Source organism: Phyllobates terribilis, unplaced genomic scaffold (genome assembly GCF_046119375.1).
Source record: "Phyllobates terribilis strain yellow unplaced genomic scaffold, ASM4611937v1 Scaffold_11__3_contigs__length_659146591, whole genome shotgun sequence".
Classification (NCBI taxonomy): domain Eukaryota; kingdom Metazoa; phylum Chordata; class Amphibia; order Anura; family Dendrobatidae; genus Phyllobates; species Phyllobates terribilis.
Window position 1 is genome coordinate 263,537,455 of NW_027362771.1, and position 25,472 is coordinate 263,562,926.

General features: G+C 38.7%; 1 protein-coding gene across 12 annotated transcripts in view; it reads right to left on the reverse strand.

Moving 5' to 3' along the window:
- MAGI2 (membrane associated guanylate kinase, WW and PDZ domain containing 2) overlaps nt 1-25,472 on the reverse strand; it is a 1,194,143-nt gene that overhangs the window by 423,605 nt on the left and 745,066 nt on the right. For 11 of the 12 annotated variants that reach the window (XR_012251242.1, XM_073652295.1, XM_073652296.1 and 8 more), the window contains 2 exons: nt 16,391-16,606; nt 12,812-13,022 (listed from right to left, as the gene is read on the reverse strand). The exons of the other annotated variant lie outside the window; for it this stretch is intronic. Coding sequence is in view for 10 of the 11 variants with exons in the window: in XM_073652295.1 (XP_073508396.1) it covers nt 12,812-13,022; nt 16,391-16,606 (427 nt within the window). In the remaining variant the exon portion in view is untranslated. The remainder of the gene's footprint in view (nt 1-12,811; nt 13,023-16,390; nt 16,607-25,472) is intronic. 12 annotated transcript variants of the gene reach the window in all.

The following is a 25,472-nucleotide window of genomic DNA, read 5'->3' on the forward strand; positions in this document are numbered from 1 at the left end:
CCAAGACAAACATCAGAAAGGCAGAGAAGAAGAATGGTGAGATCAGTCAAGGACAATCCTCAGACCACCTCCAGATGCTGCAGATGTTGTCACTGTGCATCGGTCAACTATACAACACACTTTGCACAAGGAGAAGCTGTATGGGAGAGTGATGCGAAAGAAGCCGTTTCTGCAAGTACGCCACAAACAGAGTCGGATGAGGTATGCAAAAGCACATTTGGAGAAGCCAATTTCTTTTTGGAAGAAGGTCCTGTGGACTGATGAAACCAAGATTGAGTTGTTTGGTCATACAAAAAGGCGTTATGCATGGCGGCAAAAAAACGCAGCATTCCAAGAAAAACACTTGCTACCCACAGTAAAATTTGGTGGAGGTTCCATCATGCTTTGGGGCTGTGTGGCCAATGCCAGCACCGGGAATCTTGTTAAAGTTGAGGGACGCATGGATTCCACTCAGTATCAGCAGATTCTTGACAATAATGTTCAAGAATCAGTGATAAAGTTGAAGTTATACAGGGGATGGATCTTTCAGCAAGACAATGATCCAAAACACCGCTCCAAATCTACTCAGGCATTCATGCAGAGGAACAATTACAATGTTCTGGAATGGCCATCCCAGTCCCCAGACCTGAATACCATTGAACATCTGTGGGATCATTTGAAGAGGGCTGTCCATGCTCGGCGACCATCAAACTTAACTGAACTGGAATTGTTTTGTAAAGAGGAATGGTCAAAAATACCTTCATCCAGGAACTCATTAAAAGCTACAGGAAGCGACTAGAGGCTGTTATTTTTGCAAAAGGAGGATCTACTAAATAGTAATGTCACTTTTCTGGTGAGGTGCCCATACTTATGCACCTTTCAAATTTTGTTTGAATGCAGATTGCACATTTTCTGTTAGTACAATAAACCTCATTTCAAGGCAGAAACATTACTGTGTCCAACAGTTATTACATATATCAAACTGAAATAGCTGTTGCAAAAACACCAATTTTTATAAAACATTAAGCTTAAGATTAATAGGGATGCCCAAACTTTTTCATATAACTGTGTCACATTTAAAAAAAATTAAAAGGCTCGCCTCTGCCATTTTTAAAGGGAATTTGTCAGCAGGTCTTTCTGATGTAGTGACAGCAGCATGTAAGAGAAGAGATCCTGATTCCAGCGATGCTTCACTCAGTTTTCTCTGCTGCAGTTCTTGCTGATATGAGCATGTTGAGCCCTGTATAACTCCATCCACACCCCTGATTAGCAGCTTTCTGTGTACAATGCATAGTGATAGAAAGCTGCTAATCAGTGCGGTGGGTGTGGTTGGACCAGGAGGCACGAGATGCCTAGTCCTATATTGATAATCTCCAGCTGATAAATCAGTGATTTTATTGAAACAACAAAACACATCCCAGCAAGTGATACAATGCTGGAATCAGGGTCTTTCCCCTTATATCATGGTGCTCTCGGATTACATAGCAAAGATCTGGTTATAGATTCCCTCTAAGCACAAGAGCTCAGATATGACTACTACCTTTGTATCCCTTAAAGCTATGCCCCAGGTCAGGAATATGTGTTTTATTCAGTTGTCAACAGGACCCAAAGCATAATCATAGCATAAAAAACAACCGCCAAATAAGAAAATCAGCTCTGCTGTATCTGTTCATGGTCTAAGGCATTGATGATATTACTTCTATGCTCTTTTACAGTAAAGGTGGGTCAGTGTCACAGAATGCCTGGGGCACAGTACAACGAATAGAAGCGAGCCCCTAATGAGCCGACATTAAGCACTGCCATAGAGATACATACTTTAAAAACAGCAAGCCTGCTAGGAATACCAGATGTGCAGGAGTCTGTCCTTTACAGCATCACAAACAACGCACTTAACAAGCTTACTAACATCCTCATGTTGCTGGATTAGAATTTCACGATGTACGATTTGCATGTGTGAAAAGAAAGATCAGTGTGATCCATATGGCATTACACTACCATACATTTATATAAGCTCAACCTATATATACAGTGGTGTGAAAAAAGTGTTTGCCTCCTTCCTGATCTCTTACTCTTAACACAAGTAAACACAAAATGCAGCTTTTAAATGAAGGTCTTTGTTATTAAGAGAAAAAGGAATCCAAACCTACAGGGCACTGTGTGAAAAAGTAAAGCGATTGCTCCCCAGCTTAAAACATAAATTAACTGTGGTTTATCACATCTTTGGGAAGCGGAGTTCAATTTCCTTAGCCACACACAGGCCTGATTACTGCCACACCTGTTTTCAATCAAAAAATCACTTAAATAGGACCTGCCTGACAAAGTGAAGATGACCAAAAGATCCTCAAAAGCTAAACATCATGCTGCAATCCAAAGAAATTCAGGAACAAATGAGAAATAAAGTAATTGAGATCTATCAGTCTGGAAAAGGTTATAAAGCCATTTCTAAAGCTTTGGGACTTCAGCGAACCACAGTGAGAGCCATTATCTACAAATGACGAAAACATGGAACAATGGTGAACCTTCCCAGGAGTGGCCGACTGACCAAAATTACCCCAAGAGCGGAGTGTTGGCTCATCCAAGAAGTCACAAAAGTCCCAACAACAACATCCAAAGAACTGCAGGCCTCACTTGGCTCAATTAAGGTCAGTGTTCATGACTCCACCATAAGAAAAAGACTGGGCAAAAATGGCATGCATGGCAGAGTTCCAAGATGAAAACCACTGCTGAGCAAAAAGAACAAAGGCTCATCTCAGTTTTGCCAGAAAACATCTTGATGATCGCCAATACTTTTGGAAGAATACTCTGTGGACTGATGAGATAAAAGTTGAACTTTTCGGAAGGTGTATGCCCCATTACATCTGGCGTAGAAGTAACACAGCAAAATGTGGTGGTGGTAGTGTGATGGTCTGGAGCTGTTTTGGTGCTTCAAGACCTGGAAGACTTGCTGTCATAAATGGAATAATGAATTCTGTTGTCTACCAAAAAGTCCTGACCTTAATCCGATTGAAATGATGTGGCATGACCTTAAAAAGGTGGTCCATACTCGGAAACCCTCCTTTGTGGCTGAATTACAATTTTGCAAAGATGAGTGGACCAAAATTCCTCCAGACCGTTGTAAAAGACTCACTACCAGTTATTGCAAATGCTTGATTGCAATTGTTGCTGCTAACTGTGGTCCGACCAGTTATTAGGTTTAGGGGGCAATCACTTTTTCACACAGGTCCCTGTAGGTTTTGATTTCTTCTTCCCTTAATAATAAAGACCTTCATTTAAAAACTGCATTTTGTGTTTACTAGTATTATCTTTGTCTAATATTTAAATTTGTTTTGTGATTTGAAACATTTAAGTGTAAGAAACATGAAAAAGAATAAGAGATCGGGAAGGGGGTAAACACTTTCACACCGCGTGCGTGTGCGTGTGTGTGTAAAGACCAAACGTTTGGACACACCTTCTCATTTAAAGATTTTTCTGTATTTTCATGACTATGAAAATTGTACATTCACACTGAAGGCATCAAAACTATGAATTAACACATGTGGAATTATATACGTAACAAAAAAGTGTGAAACAACTGAAAATATGTCTTATATTCTAGGTTCTTCAAAGTAGCCACCTTTTGCTTTGATGACTGCTTTGCACACTCTTGGCATTCTCTTGATGAGCTTCAAGAGGTAGTCACCGGAAATGGTTTTCACTTCACAGGTGTGCCCTGTCAGGTTTAATAAGTGGGATTTCTTGCCTTATAAATGGGGTTGGGGCCATCAGTTGTGTTGTGCAGAAGACAGGTGGAATCACAGCTGATAGTCCTACTGAATAGACTGTTAGAATTTGTATTATGGCAAGAAAAAAGCAGCTAAGAAAAACGAGTGGCCATCATTACTTTAAGAAATGAAGGTCAGTCAGTGCAAAAAATTGGGCAAACTTTGAAAGTGTCCCCAAGTGCAGTTGCAAAAACCATCAAGCGCTACAAAGAAACTGGCTCACATGAGGACCGCCCCAGGAAAGGAAGACCAAGAGTCACCTCTGCTTCTGAGAATAAGTTTATCCAAGTCACCAGCCTCAGAAATCGCAGGTTAACAGCAGCTCAGATTAGAGACCAGGTCAATGCCACACAGAGTTCTAGCAGCAGACACATCTCTTCAACAACTGTTAAGAGGAGACTTTGTGCAGCAGGCCTTCATGGTAAAATAGCTGCTAGGAAACCACTGCTAAGGACAGGCAACAAGCAGAAGAGACTTGTTTGGGCTAAAGAACACAAGGAATGGACATTAGACCAGTGGAAATCTGTGCTTTCGTCTAAGGAGTCCAAATTTGAGATCTTTGGTTCCAACCACCGTGTCTTTGTGCGACGCAGAAAAGGTGAACGGATGGACTCTACATGCCTGGTTCCCACCGTGAAGCATGGAGGAGGAGGTGTGATGGTGTGGGGGTGCTTTGCTGGTGACACTGTTGGGGATTTATTCAAAATTGAAGGCATACTGAACCAGCATGGCTACCACAGCATCTTGCAGTGGCATGCTATTCCATCTGGTTTGCGTTTAGTTGGACCATCATTTATTTTTCAACAGGACAATGACCTCAAACACTCCTCCAGGCTGTGTAAGGGCTATTTGACCAAGAAGGAGAGTGATCGGGTGCTACGCCACATGACCTGGCCTCCACAGTCACCAGACCTGAACCCAATTGAGATGGTTTGGGGTGAGCTGGACCGCAGAGTGAAGGCAAAAAGGCCAACAAGTGCTAAGCATCTCTGGGAACTCCTTCAAGATTGTTGGAAGACCATTTCCGGTGACTACCTCTTGAAGCTCATCAAGAGAATGCCAAGAGTGTGCAAAGCAGTCATCAAAGCAAAAGGTGGCTACTTTGAAGAACCTAGAATATAAGACATGTTTTCAGCTGTTTCACACTTTTTTGTTAAGTATATAATTCCACATGTGTTAATTCATAGTTTTGATGCCTTCAGTGTGAATGTACAATTTTCATAGTCAAGAAAATACGGAAAAAGCTTTAAATGAGAAGGTGTGTCCAAACTTTTGGTCTGTACTAATATATATATATATATATATATACATACACATACATACACACACACATATACACACACACACTACATTATAGTTTGCAAGAGAATTATAGTTAAAAATTGGCATTGCACTATGCATTTATATACTGCTGAAATATATTACACACACACTCATACGCAAAAACATTACAGTTTACAAGAGAATTGTAGAGCTACAAATTGTGTTGAATTATGAGGTTATAAAAGAAAATCGGAGTCTGAGAAATACCAGGAAACTACCTTCAGAATCCCTGAATTTAGGACACACGTTCTTCTTTAGCAGGTATAAATTTTATTTTATGTTGACAAAAAGACTTTGACAAGTTAGAGTGTTAGAAATGCAAATACAGAGGTGACAAAAAAATATCACACACACAATCTACTGCCCCCATGTGTTAAAGTTGGGTATTGAATTCATACGATACAGGGTTATAGACAATATTCTTCAGTCTAGACAAGTACTTCTTTCAGGTGTTTTCATCCCCTTACAGAAGTATAGAAATCTATTCACAATAAGCTTTTCCCAGCTTTGCCAATTCATTTTAGCCTTTTATCTCCATCTGTACTTTCCTTGGAAGAATCATCTATGATTTATTTAGTGAGCAAACATTTATCCTTTGTTTCTGAATTCAAAGGATAAAATGTTGTATCCAGTCTATACGAGTCTAACAGGAAATCAACAGATAAAATAATCTATTATCTGCTATCTATAATTCTATCATGAAAGGAAAATGCTTTTGACGTTCACATGAGTTGTGGCATAGAGAACATGTTGTGTCAAAGTTCTCCCAAGTATAGAAACTCATTATTATCCATAGTACATGGCATATAGACATGTGTAAATCATCTAATTACTAAAAAGATTCAGTAGATGTTTTATAAAAAAAAAACTAAAGTTCTTGCCTTCTCCTTGCTACTGCAAGACTCATCATTCTTCTACTATAATGTATAACCTAATTAGCATTTACAGAATGACATTCATCCGTATGATTAGGTTTTCAGCCACAACTGATTGAAAGAAGAGGTTTTGCCCCTGACACTTTTTGTAAACAATTGTCATGTGTCAATGTTATGGTAAGTAAAGTCTGGCATTGTTCAGTGGTATGCGCCCAATTCCCAAACAGGTGTGCTGGGGAAAACAATGCATCCTACATGAACAATGAAAAGCAATCTAATTGATCGGAGCCTGCTTGATATATCGTTTTCAACATATAGGGAATATTTACACAGAACATAAAAAATAAACATGATTCATAGTTTTCATTTTTTAAAAGCAGATAGGAACATACTTTCTAAGCATATAGGCTTATAGCCACACTTCCCAACTACTAATTATTGTTTAGCGTCCAAAGAATGACACAAGCTATACTTGAAATACATTCATTGCAGTTAGTGAGCTTGTTCGCACTGATAAGTCTACAATACCACGTGGAAATACTAATAATGCAATATTGTACTAACTGAATGTCAAGGTCAAATAATAATCACCATACTACTAATTCCATACAAGCTAATATTAGTGCATGGCTTAGCCGCATCACACTCATACCCATGAACTATTAATGTCACCATACATAAACCCATAATACAAACAAATGTGCCTAAAAAATGTCAGCAGTATCCAACAACTACAACACCGATATGGATCAACACCCAATATGTGAAATAAAAAAAGAGAAAGCCACCTGGCTAAACGTACGCTGGAGCACTTGGGCCACCATATCTGGTATTATGCTTTTTTTCTTCGAATCATGTTAGCATTGTGATATACCTTTAGTGATGTTGTATAGCACAGGTCTTACCTCAGTGCTAAGCTTATTATTGCATAATGTAATGGGTACTATTTCCCACCTTGTTCTGGACTGTGGGACACATGTGCTTCTGTGATTTAAGGTTTTTATTCACTTTGCCACTATATCTGTGTACTGCTTATACAAACTAATGATACCCACTTTATATACGTTTCCCTGTGATTTTTCCATTTTTTTTCCCCTGTTTTTATGTGTTTTTTATCTGGCCATGTGGCAAGTTTTATATTTTTGATTCAATAAAAAATTGTTTTATTTCACACATTGGGTGCTGTTCCACGTTTGGTTGCATATCCATAGTCTCTGGGGACCACACTCATGCCTATTTTGTTTGATGACTTTGATCATATAGAATTGTTACATACTACAACACAGAGTCCAAATAATGGAGCCAATAAGTATATTGCAAGGGTGCCCAACCTAAGGCTCATCATGACGTTTTGTGATGCCCTCAGGCTTCTGTACATAGTATTTTCCATATCAGGAGAGAAGAAGAGTATGGGATTGGCAAGCACAAAGTGGAGTACAGTGTAACCATATCTGGGGCCCCCATATACCAAGAGATTAGGGTTCCTTAACTTTTGTTTAACCCTTCAGAAAGGAATATATAGATTAGAGTGGTCTATACATGCAGCTCTTACTATTTTATAGGTTTTCTGAAATGTAGCTACTACAATACCCATAGTCTCCAATGGAGTTACATGTGTGCATGGTCTCATCCTCTCTAGAGTACTGATTGGGGGACAAGGGCACCCCCATTATCCATATATGTGGGGGTCCTGGTAGTGAAACCTGCAACTCTTAGACATTTCTGACATATACTTTTGATATTCCATATGCCTCTCAAAAGGAAATATCCTTTTAAAGGATTTGGCCACATTCTCGTTAATGCAGCTTTTCCCTCAAACTGACGAGCATTTATGTCTGTAAAATGACTGCTGATGGAGGAGCATTTGACCAGGCCAGTCCATCAGCCTCCTCCAATTTTAGAAGACCTCACATGGGAAAGTTGCTTTCCTACTGGAAGAGGATGATGGCCCGGTCTGGTCACATGCTCCTCTAGCAGCAGCCATTATGTGAACAGAAGTACTCTGCAAATTGTGAGTAAAGTTTTATTAACAAAAGAAAGTGGCCAACCGCTTTAAGTTTTACCATGGCCATTGGAAGTCGTTCAGTATTAAAATGTGGCCCTGGCGCCAGAAATGGTTGTGCACCTTTAGTTTAAAATAACAATAAACCTCATTCTTGATATTATACCAGCTGCTGAATTTAGGACCTTGTTGCAGAACTGAATAACTGCCTAAACTTACAGGTCGCTAGTAAAATACATACTAGTATCTAGTTTTGAAGATATATATCGCAAATATGAGATGCCTTCAAAGCAAGTCAAGTCAATCTCAGATATCCATTATTGAACTACAGTTTCCATTGTTTTTCTTCAAGAATGGACATGTGAGGAGTGGATCTTCAGATGATCATTTTGACAGTTTTGTGTTAGCCAGGACTTCAGAAAAAGTGGGATTTAGGATACCAATATCTGACATCTTCACAATAAGTCTAAGGTGTGGCCAAACTGTAGAGAAATCAAACTGAATGCTTGGTTTCACAGCTAGAGGTACAACAAGTGGAAAAAGGGAGATTTTATTCTAACTGTATAGCGATCTAGCGCAATCACAATTGGTTCACTTCTGAAGACATTTCCTACAAAAAGACATGAATAAAATAATAGCTCTGTAAAGCACTGTGGGATATGATGGACCAATTTAAATGAGTATAATAAATAAATATAATGGAATGGGTCCAAAGATACAAGAAAGGAAGGTCTCAAGTAGAAAACTTATTGGGAGAGACCAAAAACTTGCATAGCCTGGAGGAAAGAGGAGAAGGATGGGGACACAAAACCTTTAAATAAGGTCCAGAAAGCAAGTGTTTTTAGTAACAAATTAAACCAATGTGGCACAACCCGAAATTACTTGGGGGAGAGGAGAAATCAGAAGCAATGTCAGTAAACTTTCAGCAGACGATAAATAAATGTGAACATGCCTGAGGTAAACCTACAACTAGCCCAACATTAAAATTAAAAATGAAATACAGGATTAGACTAAAGGACCATGTGGGTTTTTTTTCTGACATCATTCTTCCAAACCTAATGTGATACTTCTAGGTTTCTAAAAACACAGGACTTATATCTGAAAAATGCTGAAAACAAATGTGGAAATCGAAAATATGAGGAATTTTCATAGCTCATCAGATGCAAACTTATTTCTTAAATCAAAACTTAAAATTATCATGACTCCCAACGCACCACCTTGATAAGTGAGATAACCTTCTGAAACCAGTTAAGGGGATCAAAAAAATGTAGCATTGCACAAGCCATTGACCAATGGAAAGTAAAGTCAAGTTATACCTTTCTATGCTGCCATATCCCAGTGTTGTGTTATCGGAGTTACAGCGTACATGCTGTGAGTGTCTATATTTTCACTTTGCTGACTCTTTACATGTGTGGAATTTTACAGCATCAATGCATATGTTATTCTGTGTGATGGGACTTTTGCAATGTGCATTTTGTTATTACATTTGTTACTTTAGCACTTTAATAAACCTATATACTTTTTGGCACATCAATTTATGTGACATCACACGGAACCAATACTATGCAGGATTGCTAAAATAATTGCACTTTATAATGATCTTTGACTTGAAGTTTTGTGATACACATCATCCTATTATCATTACTGCCTTGCTACTTTAGTATTTTATATATGCTTGACTCAATGGCTCATGTTGTTTTATGTGACGTCATATGGATCAGTTGTATTCATTGTTTTGTAAATAACCCCCAATTCATTCCTATGTTACTTTACTTTACATCATGTATTTGCTCTTTTGTGATTTTTGTTTACCTTTCTCTTATGCAATTTTAGAACGAGGCTTATGTGATAAAAAAAATATATATTTATATTTAGAAATATCAGTTGTGTATTGTATTGATTGCTTATTCTAGTCTTTTTGGGTACACAACTAAAATACCTGTTTTGAATATTTGATATATGATGTGCTGTTTTATCACAGTCAAGGTAACCTATGCTAGATATGTGCATGGTTAATTGTTTATATCAATTTTAGGGAGAGAACCTCAAAAGGTAAACTCACTATCACAACATTTACTGTGTAAATTCGACAGTGGTACTTTGAAGGCATGCCCTATTAGGCTAGGGCTACACTGTAACACTAGTGACAATACAGTAAGGGTCCGGTGGCACTAATCAACCACCAATCGATAAACCTTTACTGATCAGCAATTGTTTAATAGCCCATTTATAAAGGCAGAACAAAGCAAACGACAAGCACTGAAGATCTTTAATCACTCAGTGCGCATAGTTGCCATTGTTCTTGGCAGCGAGAGTCCTGTTTACACTGGATGATGCACCGCCGAGAATCATGATCTTTTGCGTTGCGCAAACAATAATATCTCATGATGAACAAGCATTTTGCTCCTTCATTGGATGACCGGCAGCCTGTTTACACAGCAAGATTATCATGAAACGAGTGTTATTATGAACGTTGATTTACCATTATCTTTCAGTGTAAATTCCCCTTAGTTTCAGATGTCATGTGACTAAAACATTTTTGTGTAACAGGACAATTCTAGACCTTTGGTTATAGAATATAGCCAAACTGCTTACAAGTTACATTGATGCCTAAAGGGGGTCAAAGCCATGTGCAACTTTCAACTTGTGACAAAAAAAAAAAATCCAACAGTAAGATGCCTGTCACAACATGAACCCATCTCCAATCATTGGATGCCACATGGTTAACATATGATACAATCAGTGTCTCCATATAGGCCTAACCCAATCTAAACGAGAAATTTACAGGTGGAAAGGTTTCTCGGATTCAAAGACAAAAGGCATTATTTATAAGACCTTCTGCAATTGCCTGACTAATTAATTGTTAAAGTTTGGAGATTGGATACTGAATGGCATGGCCAACACCAATAAAAAAATTAACAACCTCAAAGAAGCACTGCCACTAACTTTTTTTTTTCCTAAACATGTTTATATAGTGTATTGACAGTGGGTTAATATACTCGGTTACCGCCGCCTTCTCCGGTATCCTGCGCCGTTCTGCTCTTATGAGGGATGTAACCACTCTGCAGACTCTCCAGGTCAGATTCTGCTCGGCGGGAACAGGAAGTGACTTTTACAATGTAAGCATCAGAGAATCAGAACAAGATTCCATAAACTTACACTGTAATAGAAACTTGCGGCCCACCAGGAGAGTCTGCAGAGCGGTGATATCACTCACAAGAGCAGAATGGCGCTGGATACCCAAGAAGGTGGCGGTAGGCGAATATATTAACACACTCACACTACTACATACACATATACACATGTTTAGGCACAAAAAAATTAATATTAAAATAATTAGAAACCAAAATTACATGTGCACAGAATGATCGTTAATACAATTGCTGGAAGATCATTATTATTAGTGCACATTAGTAGGAAAATGAGGATTTTAATGCTGGCATGAACGATCCAATCACCCTACAAGCGAGTGTTTTTCTGGCTTGACAGGTAATTGCTGGCGCGTTTACACAAGCTAATAATCTGAGAATGAGTATTCCAACAAATACTTGTTCTTGATCATCGGTCTGTATAAATGAGACTCAAGAACGGAGTTGTACAACTGTCACCGAAGACGGGCAACAGGGATAGGTTATTGCTACAAAAGAAATGCAGGGATGCAACATTCAAATGAAACTACTGATGATTATTATGTAGAAGAAAACATTTAAGTTAATGAGAACTAATAATTAACAGACACAGTTTTGCTGATGCTATAGCACTAACAGTCCTGCCAGGCTATTGCAATGTCCCAAAATCTTTATTGCAGTTCATAAAACGTAGGTATTAAAAAAAACAAAAACATGGACTTTTTGCAGCCAAAGCATGATACATTTAAATTATATATTTGCATATATTAAAATAAATCTTTTACATTGCAGAATTCTCAGTAATACAGTTTCAGCTATTATGACAGCTAGAATAGGCGACTAACACAGGTTATTTATCACAAGTGAAAGACGAGGAGCAACACAGTAATGAATCAAGTGTGTCAGAACTACAGCTGGCCTAAGAGAAAAGACTTTTTAAAGTCATGTATTATTGGAATATTTCATACACATGTCAACAATATTACAATATCAGCAATGTGAAAATGACTAGTTATACAATGTCCATCAGCTGACCAAGTCTTTCAGTGTAAGGTTACAGCGAGAATGAAATGTAGTAGGTAAAAAAGTCAAATTAGTGGGGGGCAAAGGCCAAATTAGTGGAGAGCAAAGACCAAATTAGAGGGGGGGGCAAAGGCAAAATTAGTGGAGAGCAAAGGCCAAATTAGAGGGGGGCAAAGGCCAAATTAGTAGGAGGGGAGGCAAAATTTGTAAGGAGGGGAGGCAAAATTTGTAGGGGGCGAAGGCAAAACATTTCCATTTATTAATGAAGGTTTTCCTTCAGACTCCTCAGTGTATCATTTTGGGGCCGTACTCTTTGCTGAAGTACAAAGTTAAAACCTTTTCAGAATCCTCACTACCGGGCCCTTCTGAACATTCTTTTAGGTTTACTGCATTAATTTGGAAAGGGTAGATATCTTATTTAAAGGCTATTCTTTTAGGAGGCTGAAGAAAGCAAAATGCTTGCAGTATGCACATATTCTTAAAGCTGCATACACAGATGTAGGAAAGCTTAGTTTCTCATATAACCTTCTGGAGCTGCAGAGTTTTCTAGTAATATTATAATGACATATGACATGGCTAGCTGAGCTGCATCTATACAACTTTCAGTTACTGTGACCAATTCTGGTCTGAAGGCCATCGCTATTATCACAGGTTAAAAATATGTGAAAAAGCGACAAATATTAATTGACTTGGATCAAAAGAAAAACATTATGAACTTACTCAATAAAATAGACTTCCCCCTTTTCTGTGTACGCCATCTCCCAGTTATCAGGCAAGGACCCCAGTTCATCATGGTCTTCAGGCTTCAGCTGTTTCTTCAGATCCATGCTTTCCTTTGACTCATCTGGCTGGCAGTACAATGGAGCAGAATAAGGCTGGGATGAATTCTCACCTGAGGCATCTGTACTCTTGTCTTCATGTTCGCTTGACTCTACATAAGATATAAAAATACACATTTATCACCTCTGAACTCCATTGCTCTTCTGAGCATTACAACATGCAAATGTCCCGCAACAGGCAAGACACATCACCGACATCTAATAGATAACCTGGAAAGCTGTGCTAGAACAAGATTTTTGAAAACTGGTCTAGTTATCTTAAAAAAAAAAGAAGTTATTTTTATATTATATGTAACAAATATGTGAAAGACTGACTATAGAATAACACAATAGTTATATACATTAAAATGTAGCAATTATGCTTTGGGAGCCACACGGTTTTGAATCTATCTAGGTGGATTTCATTTTGCACACACAGTCTGCTACCATTATACTACCTTTATATCATAGTTTTTGTATATTTTTATTTACAGTATGTTTGTGTATATAGAGCCTATACAGAGTCACAAAGTCACAGTAGCTCTCTGTGCCATCAAATGGTGCCCCACAACAATGCTTTTAGGGCACAATACTGTCAATATTTAATATAGCACTCAGTAGAACACGCAATTTTGTAGGTCTATGAATAAAATTCAAATCATGTGCGTGGCCTGATGAAATTTTATGCTTCCTGTATTATAGCCTTATGCAACTTGCACTTGTTAACAGCTGTGTGAAGTGAAAAGCTTATTACATTTTTTTTTGTAAGTAGGCTAAAAAAATCTCTTGCAAAAGCAGATATGAATTTTCTCCAAAGAAACAGTATGGCAGTTAGGGCAACTATGACTGGCACCAAATTAAGGCAATTGATGCATTGGCATGTATTCATCATAATGTTTTATTTTGTGCTGGACTCTATGCAGTCTGCTGAGCTTTCCTATATGGCTAAATAAACTGTATGCCGATGCATGCATGCAAGCCAGCGGCCAATGGGACACTTGTCTTCTGTCTATTGAACGTAAGCCTTCGAGAATGTTAAAGTATATGGGAGCTCCTGGTTTATACGTTCTGCCTTGTGTCTTGTGAAGGAAAGGCTGTGAGAATGTTAAACTATTCGGGAACTCCTGGTGTATCATGCTATATGTTCAGCTATTTTACGCTCCTTTTGGTGAATTCGAAACTACGAGAACATTAAAAGGAGTTGTCCACTACTCGGACAATCTCTTCTCAATCACTATGTCCCCCACTCCAGTAAAATAATAGCCACTATACTCACCTCCGATGCTGGCGCCGTTCCAACGGTGTTAGCACTGACTATCCCAGGGCTCGTGTGACATTATGTCACACAATACAAATGCACAGGTAACCAGCACTGCAGCGAGCCCTGGGTGAGCCAGTACCAACACCACTAGAACAGAGTCAGCACCGGAGGAGAGTAGGAGTGGTTTTATTTTACTGGGGGGAGGGTGGGGAATCAGAGATTGAGATGGTGTTGTCCAAATAGTGGAAAACCCCTGTATAGTTTTGGAGCTCCAGGTTTGTGCGTTCAGATAACATGAATGAATGCAGCGTACACTTAGCGCAATTAAGACTCTTTCAGTAATATGCTATGCTTTTGATCCAAGTTATTTGCATTCAAGAGTATAGATGATGATTTTACAAACCATGTTACATACCATGATGTAACAAATTTTGACATATAACATGCCTTTGACAATGTCATGTTATGTATGTAAAGTTGGCTATATCTTTAACATTATATTTAATAAAATAAAATAGTAAGCAAAATAGTTCAGTATTCATTTGGATGGCACAAAAAGTTAATCTTTATGATGCCCTCCTAACAAGAGCACAGAAACAGTGGGGAAAATAAGTTTTTGATACACTGCCAATTTTTCACATTTTCCCACCTACAAAGAATTCAGAGGTCTGTAATGTTTATCGTAGGTACACTTTACCTGTGAGAGACAGAATCTAAAAATAAAATCCAGATAATCACATTGTATGATTTTTAGATAATTCATTTGCATTTTATTGCATGAAATAAGTATTTGATACTGTAGAAAAACAGAGCAGAATTTGGTATTGAAACCTTTGTTTGCAATTACTGAGGTCTGACATTTCCTGTAGTTCTTGACCAAGTTTGCATGCGCTGCAGCAGGGATTTTGCCCCACTCCTCCATACAGATAGTCTCCACATCTTTCAGGTTTCCAGGCTGTCGCTGGCCAACATTGAGTTTCAGATCTGTCCAAAGATTTTCTATTGGGTTCAGGTCTGGAGACTGGTTAGGCTTCTTACTGAGCCACTCCTTAGTTGCCCTGGCTGTGTGTTTCGGGTCATTGTCATGTTGGAAGACCCAGCCATGACCCATCTTCAATGCTCTCACTGAGGGAAGGAGGTTGTTGGACAAAATCTCACGATATATGACCCCATCCATCCTCCCTTCGATATGGTGTAGTCGTCCTGTCCCCTATGCAGAAAAGCACACCCAAAGTATGAGGTTTCCCCCACCATGCTTCACGGTTGGAACGGTGTTTTAGGGGTTGTATTCATCCTTCTTCCTCCACAACACGGCGAGTGGAGTTGATACCAAAAAGTTCTATTTTGGTCTCATCTGACCACATGATTTTCTCCCATCTCTCCTCTGAATCATCGAGATGGTCATTGGCGAACTTCAAATGGACATGTGCTGGCGTGAGCTGGGGGACCTTGCGTACCCTGCAGGATTTTAATCCATGATGAAGTAGTGTGTTACTAATGGTAATGTTTGAGACTGTGGTCCCAGCCGTCTTCAGGTCATTGAGCAGGTCCTCCCGTGTAGTTTTAGGCGGATTCCTGACCTTTCTCAGAATCATCCTTACCTCACGAGGCAAGATCTTTCATGGAGCCCCAGATCGAGGAAGATTGACAGTCATCTTGTGTTTCTTCCATTTTCTAATAAATGTACCAACAGTTGTTGCCTTCTCAGCAAGCTGCTTGCCTATTGTCCTTTAGCGCATCCCAGTCTTGTGCAGGTCTACAATTTAGTTCCTGGTGTCCTTAGACAGCTCTCTGGTCTTGGCCATGGTGCAGAGGTTGGAGTGTCATGGATTGTGTGGACAGGTGTCTTTTATACAGGTAACGGGTTCAACAGGTACAATTAATACAGGTAATGCATGCAGAGTAGGAGAGCTTCTTAAAGAAAAAAACTGACAGGTCTGTGAGGCAGAATTCTTGCTGGTTGGTATGTGATCAAATACTTATTTCATGCAATAAAATCCAATTTAATTATTTAAAAATCATACATACAATGTGATTTTCTGTTTTTTTTTTAGATTCTGTCTGTCACAAGTGTACCTACGATAAAAATTACAGACCTCTCCATTCTTTGTTGGTGGGAAAAACTTGCAAAATCGGCAGTGTATCAAATACTTCTTTTCCCCACTGTATATTGAATAATTAATTAAAAAATTATCCAAAAAGATATAAAATTGCACTGACCTGGTGTAACTGCAACTCCATTTCCATTGATGACAGGTCTCTCTTCTTCCTCTTCTTCTGGGGGTTCAATCCCGGTCTTCTCCATGTTGCTTACAGACTTATTACGCTTGCGTTTCCCCTCAACTCTTGGAATGCCACCAGGAAAAATATGGTCTGTTGCATTTAATAAGAGTGGAGCAGGTTCAGCTGGAGGCTTTGGAGTGCCGTAGTAATTTTCTGTGAATAAGTGTAACATTTTCAGTTTATTATAGATTTATTAAATAACCCAAAATGTCAAATAACAACTTTTACTGTCCATGTTGGAAAGCATCTATGTAAGACAACCTGTAAACAAGGGATCTAAATAGAAAAATACAGATTACATTTAAAAGCGCTCGCATGGAATTCGCAATCTAGCATCTGGTCGTGTTACTGTTCAGTGATTAACCATTGAGATAAAAAAAAAAAAGGGTCAGCTGCTTCAGTTTTTGTTGTCTTTTCCACATGCATTGTTCATCCCTGGAAAATCTTATAGTTATTTATGTCTTGCTTGCAACTTTCTGTGATATCCACAATTAATTAAAGATAATTTGGAAAAATATTTTGTTTACCAGTAAAATGGTGGCCTACAACTAATACCACCTAAAACTAATTATTTACCATTCATAAAGTTAAAAAACAAACAAAACCACAGCATCTAAAAATTGCAATAGTACATTAGAATCTAGAAAAAAGTAAGTTGAACATTCGAATCTTACAAATATGAAGTTACAAGATTGTAAAATGTATTTTCTTCACTTGAGTCAGAGATCAAGTTCAAAAGTCTATCCCTTCATTATATACACACGAGGACAAAATTGTTGGTACCATTATGGGAATGTAAGAAAAACCCACAATTGCCAAGGAAATAACTTGAAAGTGCCAAAAATATTTTTAATGTAAATTTACTAAATATTACAGGTCGAACCTGATGGACGCAAGTCTTTATTCGGCTTTACTAACTATGTAACTAATGAAAATTAAACATTTTTGTTTTCTGTTGAACGAAAATTCAAAAACAAACTACTGAAATGACCGGGACAAAAATAATGGTAATCTTAACTTAATATTTTGTTGTACAACTTTCAAGGTAATCATTGCAAACAAATGATTTCTGTAACTCAATGAGACTTTTTCACCAGTCCACAGGTATTTTGGCCCACTTCTTGTGCGCAATCTTCTTCAGGTGTCTTAGGTGTGAAGGGCGCTTTCTCCAGACTGCACATTTCAGCTCCTTCCACAGAGGTTCAATAGGATTTAGATCAGGGCTCATAGAAGGCCACTTCAGAATAGTCCAATGCTTTGCTCTTAGCCATTCTTGGATGCTTGTAGCTGTATTTTGGGTTATGCTGTTGGAGTACAAAGGACCTGAGACTCAGACCAAAAAGAAACTGGGCAGCACATTTTGTTCCAGAATGCCCTGATAGTCTTCAGATTCCATTGTATTCTGTGCAGATTCAAAACACTCTGTGCCAGATGCAGCAAAGCAGTAGGTACAATGTTTTTTTCCTTATATGCTTTATCTTTGCACCTGTCAACATAGAGCTGATGTGATATGCCAAAAACCTCCAGTTTTGTCTCATGTGTCCAAAGGACATTCTCCTGGGAGCTTTGTGGCTTGTTAATATGCATTTTGGCAAATTCTAGTCTTGCTTTTTTATTATTTGCTTTCAACAGTGGGTTCGTGTTCAGTTGTCTTCCATCAAGTCCACTTGGCCAAGACAGCAAAGAATGCTATGATCTGACACTGGTGTACCTTGACCTTGGAGTTCACCTTTAATCTCTTTGGAAGTTGTTCTGGGCTCTTTGGTTACCATTCATATTACCAGTCTCTATAATTTGTTATCAACTTTCCTCTTACGACCACATCCAGGTACGAGATATACAATTCCATAGACCTTAAACTCCTGAATAATATGTGCAACTGTAGTAACAGCCACACAAGCTGTTAGAGATAGTTTTATAGTCTCTACATTTAACATGTTTATCTAAACTTTTCTTTCGAATCTCCTGAGACAACTCTCTCTTTAGCATTCTTTGGTCCATGTTCAGTGTGTTACACACCATGATACCAAACAGCACAGTTACTACTTTTCACCATTTAAATAGGCAGACTGACTGATCATAAGTTTGTAGACACCTTTGATACTAATTACAGGATACACCTTAGTGTAGCAAGTCCCTATGGTCAAGTTTTAAACTTTTATAGGAGTATCATCATTTTTGTCCAGGCCATTTTCATTTTTTTTCTGTTGAACCACAATGCAAAATCAATGTCTGATTTTCATTGGTTGATATTCAGTAAATTTAAAACTGAAAGTTACTTTTGTCAGGTTCAAGTTATTTCAGTGACCATTGTGGGTTTTTCTTGCTTTAACAGAAATGTACCAACAATTTTGTCCACGGTGTATCTCATCAAGGTAGAGTGCTTTATTGGCTTCCCACTTAGCACAAAGCATATATTGCTTACTGTGAACTTTCAGCAGCAAGTCTGTCTTCCTCTGGCTCTCTTGCTCCTCCCTCCCATCTCCATAGACTTTTAATCTTTTTTATCCCTCAGTGAACTGATAGTCTGTCTTCACTGAACATAAGTCACTCTTCATTCACTGGTAAAATTTATCAGTCGAGAAGGATAAAAAGGAATTTTTATGAAATGAGATATATGACAAAGTTTCTTCTCTTCACTTGTATTATAGATTTATCAAAAGCAAAATTTAAATGATAGCTACTCTTTTCAGCTACCTTATACACTGCTCAAAAAAATAAAGGGAACACTTAAACAACAGAATATAACTCCAAGTAAATCAAACTTCTATGAAATCAAACTGTCCACTTAGGAAGCAACACTGATTGACAATCAATTTCACATGCTGTTGTGCAAATGGAATAGACAATAGATGGAAATTATTGGCAATTATCAAGACACCCTCAATAAAGGAGTAGTTCTGCAGGTGGGGACCACAGACCACATCTCAGTACCAATACTTTCTGTCTGATGTTTTGGTCACTTTTGAATGTTGGTTGTGCTTTCACACTCGTGGTAGCATGAGACGGACTCTACAACCCACAGAAGTTGCTCAGGTAGTGCAGCTTATCCAGGATGGCACATCAATGCGAGCTGTGGCAAGAAGGTTTGCGGTATCTGTCAGCTTAGTGTCCAGAGGCTGGAGGCGCTACCAGGAGACAGGCCAGTACACCAGGAGACGTGGAGGGTGCCATAGGAGGGTAACAACCCAGCAGCAGGACCGCTACCTTCGCCTTTGTGCAAGGAGGAACAGGAGGAGCACTGCTAGAGCCCTGCAAAATGACCTCCAGCAGGCCACAAATGTGTATGTATCTGCATAAATGGTTAGAAACCGACTCCATGAGGGTTGTATGAGGGCCCAAAGTCCACAGATGGGGGTTGTGCTCACAGCCCAACACCGTGCAGGACGCTTGGCATTTGCCACAGAACACTAGGATTGGCAAAGTCGCCACTGGCGCCCTGTGCTCTTCACAGATGAAAGCAGGTTCACACTGAGCACATGTGACAGAGTCTGGAGAAGCCATGGAGAACGATCTGCTGCCTCCAACATCCATCAGCATAACCGGTTTGGCAGTGAGTCATTAATGGTGTGGGGTGGCATTTCTTTGGAGGGCCGCACAGCCTTCCATGTGCTCGCCAGAGGTAGCCTGACTGCCATTAGGTACCGGGATGAGATCCTCAGACCCCTTGTGAGACCATATGCTGGTGCGGTTGGCCCTGGGTTCCTCCTAATGCAGGACAATGCCAGACCTCATGTGGCTGGAGTGTGTCAGCAGTTCCTGCAAGATGAAGGCATTGAAGCTATGGACTGGCCCGCCCGTTCCCCAGACCTGAATCCGATTGAGCACATCTGGTACATCATGTCTCGCTCCATCCACCAATGTCACGTTGCACCACAGACTGTCCAGGAGTTGACGGATGCTTTAGTCCAGCTCTGGGAGGAGATCCTACAGGAGACCATCTGCAACCTCATCAGGAGCATGCCCAGGCGTTGTAGGGAGGTCATACAGGCACGTGGAGGCCACACACAATACTGAGCCTCATTTTGACTTGTTTTAAGGACATTACATCAAAGTTGGATCAGCCTGTAGTGTGTTTTTCCACTTTAATTTTGGGGGTGACTCCAAATCCAGGCCTCCATTGGTTAATAAATTTGATTTCCATTGATGATTTTTGTGTGATTTTGTTGTCAGCACATTCAACTTTGTACAGAACAAAGTATTCAATGAGAATATTTCATTCATTCAGATCTAGGATGTGTTATTTGAGTGCTCCCTTTATTTTTTTGAGCAGTGTATATGAGCAATGATTAACACTACAGATTAGCAGATCGCTTAGTGCAACCCCTGAATTAGGTCCGTGCTCTCTGGCCATGGACAAGAGCTGCAAGAATTTTCTTCTGGTGTTTGATTTGCCGGCTTGGCGTGACTTCATTTATGTGGTGAACAGCGTGCATGTTGTTTGACTAGCCCAGCTAATCCTAAACAGAGCCTGGTATCCTGGAGGATAAAGGAACTTCATGAAGCTACTATTCAAGGCCAGAGGGAACAAACTTGGATATTGGACTGGGGTTTCCCCAAGAAGATCCTCTCATCTCCAATTACCACATGTGTGGCTTTTCTGACTTGTTTTATTTTCCAAAAATTACATCTCTCAAGCCCAACAGATTTACTACAATTTCAACCAGTAATTGGTGTAAATTATAGCAGAAATCTATACCACCTTTTAAAACATATAGAGCCCAAAAATATTCAGTTTTTTTGTGTTAATAATGAAAAAGCTTATTTTTCTCCCCAATCCCCTGTAAAACTTTAGCATTTTCTTTAACATAGTAAACACATAATTCTTGGATTATAATGATAAAAAGATTATCATAAAGATATTTACTTTATAATTTTTTGCTGCATCGTGGGAAATACCTGCACAAATCTGTTAAGTTAATTATATTTATATAAATTATGAGACACTGGCGTTATCTTGCAGTTGATGTTTTTTTTTTTTTTCGTCACTCAATGATAGCCGGTATCTTGGGAAATTTGCTGTGGAAAATTAGCTCTGAGCCATTTTTGTTTTTTGTCTGCGAGATACTCATGAAACTACATTTGTAGCTGGAGTGCTTTGAAATCTATCCACAGCTCAGACAGATGGCACGTCTTGAGCAATTATACTTCACTCATGCTTTGCTAGCTGATCAATGTCTTTCAACTAAAGCTCTGGGAATCAAATTGGTAAGGTCAGAAACTGAGGGATAGCTTTTCACTCTCTCCATCAGTAACTCTTCACAGCCAACTCCACCACCCAATGCTAAATGGTTTGAAAATCAGGTGCCATTGATTATACAGCTCAAATGTGAAATAGGTACCCATTCTGTAGATTGACAGCACAATCACGGTTCCAGCAGACACTTTAATGTGTTAAACACGAACTGATATTGTAGAAAATCTACCACCACAAGATAGGATTTTGCGTGCAATAATTTTTACTACAGGCTTTGACAAGAAAAAAAATTAACACTGTTAAATGTAGGAAAAAATAAATCAGTATAGCAACAGATTAAATGTGATGTATAGAACTGGTAAAAAGGTCAGGGTTTTTTTGTTTTTTTTTAATCCCAAAAGAGCTCAGCCATCGGGTGCAATCATCAAATATATTCCTGAGCAGAAGAAACATTACCAGATATATTTTGAGGACAAGAACAGTGGAATAAAACTGATTTTATTCTCTAATTTAAGATAAGTCTATTAAGCAAGGCTGAAAAAACAACAAACTAAACACACAAACACCAAAAAGCAAGAATCACTAATTCGGCATGTTTCAAAATGGATTTGTACTGGAATAATTTATGTAAAACTATTGTCTATGTCAAAACTATAGAAATCAAAATTATGAAAAATTAGTAATTGGTTTAGACACCACCACTTTTCCCCTCAAAAGTGAACTGAAATTAGGAGAATATTGTAAGAGGGAAAAAAAAAAAAGATTTAACTCTCCCATATAAAAGTGCCCTGTACAGTACAAACAAAAAAAAACTAAGCCAACTTCAATCTATGTTTAAAGATGCTCACCCTGGCAAGCAGAGTCATACAGTACTTGTAGTATAATAAATGCTTTTTGATCAGCATTTAAACGGACTGCACACAGCAGCATACTCACGAATGTGCTAGTGCACACAAGTCATTTTTTACATCACAGCATGCACAATTCTGATCCATTTATGAAGGAGAACGTTCTTTTTTAATGGCAGGCAGCACCTTCACCCATCAGCGTCGTGGATGAGCACACAAAGCGGCAACAAGAACAGAGTGAAATTCAGACTATAATCAATGGTGGACTATATCGTGCAGTAGCCAAACTGGAGATTGAGATATGGGGAGATCCACCAACATAATGGTGTTGCTTACTGAAGACTTTCGATAAGATAAAATTTGTGAGAAGGAACAATTGCGAAATCAGCTATGTCATCTTCATTTATCTTGAATAAAAAACTCACCAGATTTTACAAGGTGAGGGAGGGATGGAGAAAGAACAACTTGCACATGCACTTCAGGAAATAGAGATGCACAGACTGAACAGCCAGGTTCATTCATAAGTAGACTGTCGTCTCAGGTAGAAACCCTAAGCCCCAACCCAATGGATTTATAACTTAACAGATTGGACCTGTGGCAAGAATTAACCCTGTTTACGTGGGAAAAACATTTGTCAAAATGAGTCAGGCACGGACACGTGCCGATTTTTATGCACCAACGGCTGATGCCAATTAGTAAAATCGGCCATGCCATCTACCTGCATGGCTATTGAGGTTCTTCAATTTACATAGTTCTGCTGCCAGTGCTGAAGGCCCGTGCTCAGCCGAGCAGCTACTCTCTGTCCATGATGTAATCTATAAATGTAGTACTGCTGCATCTCTGCTTGTCCCATCATTATTCTTTACTGTGCAACTTCTGCTGCTGCAAAAACCATGCCAACGACACGTCTTAGATGCCCACTGTGTTTTAAAGTGCCATACTGTATTGCTGCTGGGTTGCCATTGTTGGCCCTGCACTGCCAGATCTCTCTTTGCCTGCCCAGTCCTATATTTTCAATGTGCAGCTTCTGCTGTTGTACAGCTACATCAGCCACACTTTTCCTGGATGCACGCAGTGTTCTATAATGCATGACGTTGCTGATGCTACGAAATGTAACCTGTTGCAGTACACAAACCTCTAACAGCTCCCAAAATAGCACTATTTTTTTTGCAAAGCTTGTTTATAAGCTATTGCACTTTGAAAAGAGCTCTCCTGTTCTTGCTCTCAAAAAAAAAAAAAAAAAAAGTGATAAGAGTGATAATTTTGGATTGGGTGGCTTGATTAAATACTTTGGTAATTGTGTTATTTTAATAAATAGATCCCCAAAAGATATTTTTTTTCTCACAGTTGAAAAGCCATTACTTCTTCACTTTTGAAAACACCACATCTGTGTTTGCTCTCTTAATAAAAGGGACAATTTTTGGATGGCTTGTGAAAAACTTATCATTTCTTCATTTAGCAAAGGCTCTTGATACTCCCCAAACAGATACATTTTCCATCCTCCCATGTGAAAAGCTGCAGCATCTACCTTTTGTACTGGCTGAGTATACAAACCAGTAGGGCAGGCATTTATCCTCAAAAAGGGATAATTTTTGGACCGTTTTTTACAATTGAAGTAGTCTAAAAAGTATGATGCTGCAGTATGTTGATAAATGGGCTGTTGGTTTCCACTAGTTACCATCTGTTTTCCCTAGCCTGATAGACTGAGGTCACTTGGATACTAAAAGCAATGTTTGAATTAAATAGCACAATAAGTTCGGCACAGTACTAGGAGACAACCAAGTTATGCACATGTATTGTCTGGGCAATTAGAGACTTTGCAGTATTGAGATTCCCAGCAAATATTATTCACAGCAAATCTAATTTTTGCAAAAAATTTGGTACAGCTGGCAAACTTGAATTTCAAAAGATCCACTCATCTTTAAAAAATATGAAACAGACATTACTGATGGCAATAGGAATAAAAAGAAAAACGTGTCAATCAAGTTGATCAATATGACTGTATGGATTTTAACAAAAACATTGTGCACCAGTGGAAGCATAGAGGAATTTTATGGTGGTTCTGATGTTCTAGGAGTTCAAACAATGCCATATCCAGGTCCATGTACACAGGTTCTAGTAATTTTTAACATCAAAAACAAGCGACACAGATAACACAACCAGGCAAGAGCATAAATCATGCCAAAAACCAAGGAGACTAACACCCACAGATAGACCCCAAACTGATACAAATGCTAACTACATACTACGGTTTTATGATATTTGATCCAGGTACAGATAGTCAGAAACAGATCGAAATTTTAAATTTTCCTTTCTCTTTAAAAAAAAAAAAAAAAAAAGAGTCAAGATACTTGTCCACAAATAATTTAACGAAGGATCAAATATCTGTTATCCAAGGTGGTCCGACTTTTTCTCCTATGTTCACACTGAATAAGTTTAAACTTGTTAACCTCTTAACTCAACATTACATATATGTACGTTATTACAGGGGTGATCGCGTTTATAGGAGGAAACCATCTACAGTGGGGAAAATAAGTATTTGATACACTGACGATTTTGCATGTTTTCCCAAATACAAAGAATGGAGAGGTCTGTAATTTTTATTGTAGATAGACTTCAACTGAGAGGCAGAATCTAAAAAAAAATCTAGAAAATCACAATAAATGATTTTTAAATAATTAAATTGGATTTTATTGCATGACATAAGTATTTGATCACCTACCAGCCAGCAAGAATTCTGGCTCTCACAGACTTGTTAGTTTTTCTTTAAGAAGCCCTCCTACTCTGCATGCATTACCTGTATTAATTGCACCTGTTTGAATTGTTAACTGCATAAAATATAAAAATATACCTGTCCACACACTCAATCACACTCCAACCTGTCCTACATGGCCAAAACCAAAGAGCTGTCTAAGAACTCCAGGGACAAAATTGTAGACCTGCACAAGGCTGGGGTGTGCTACAGGACAATAGG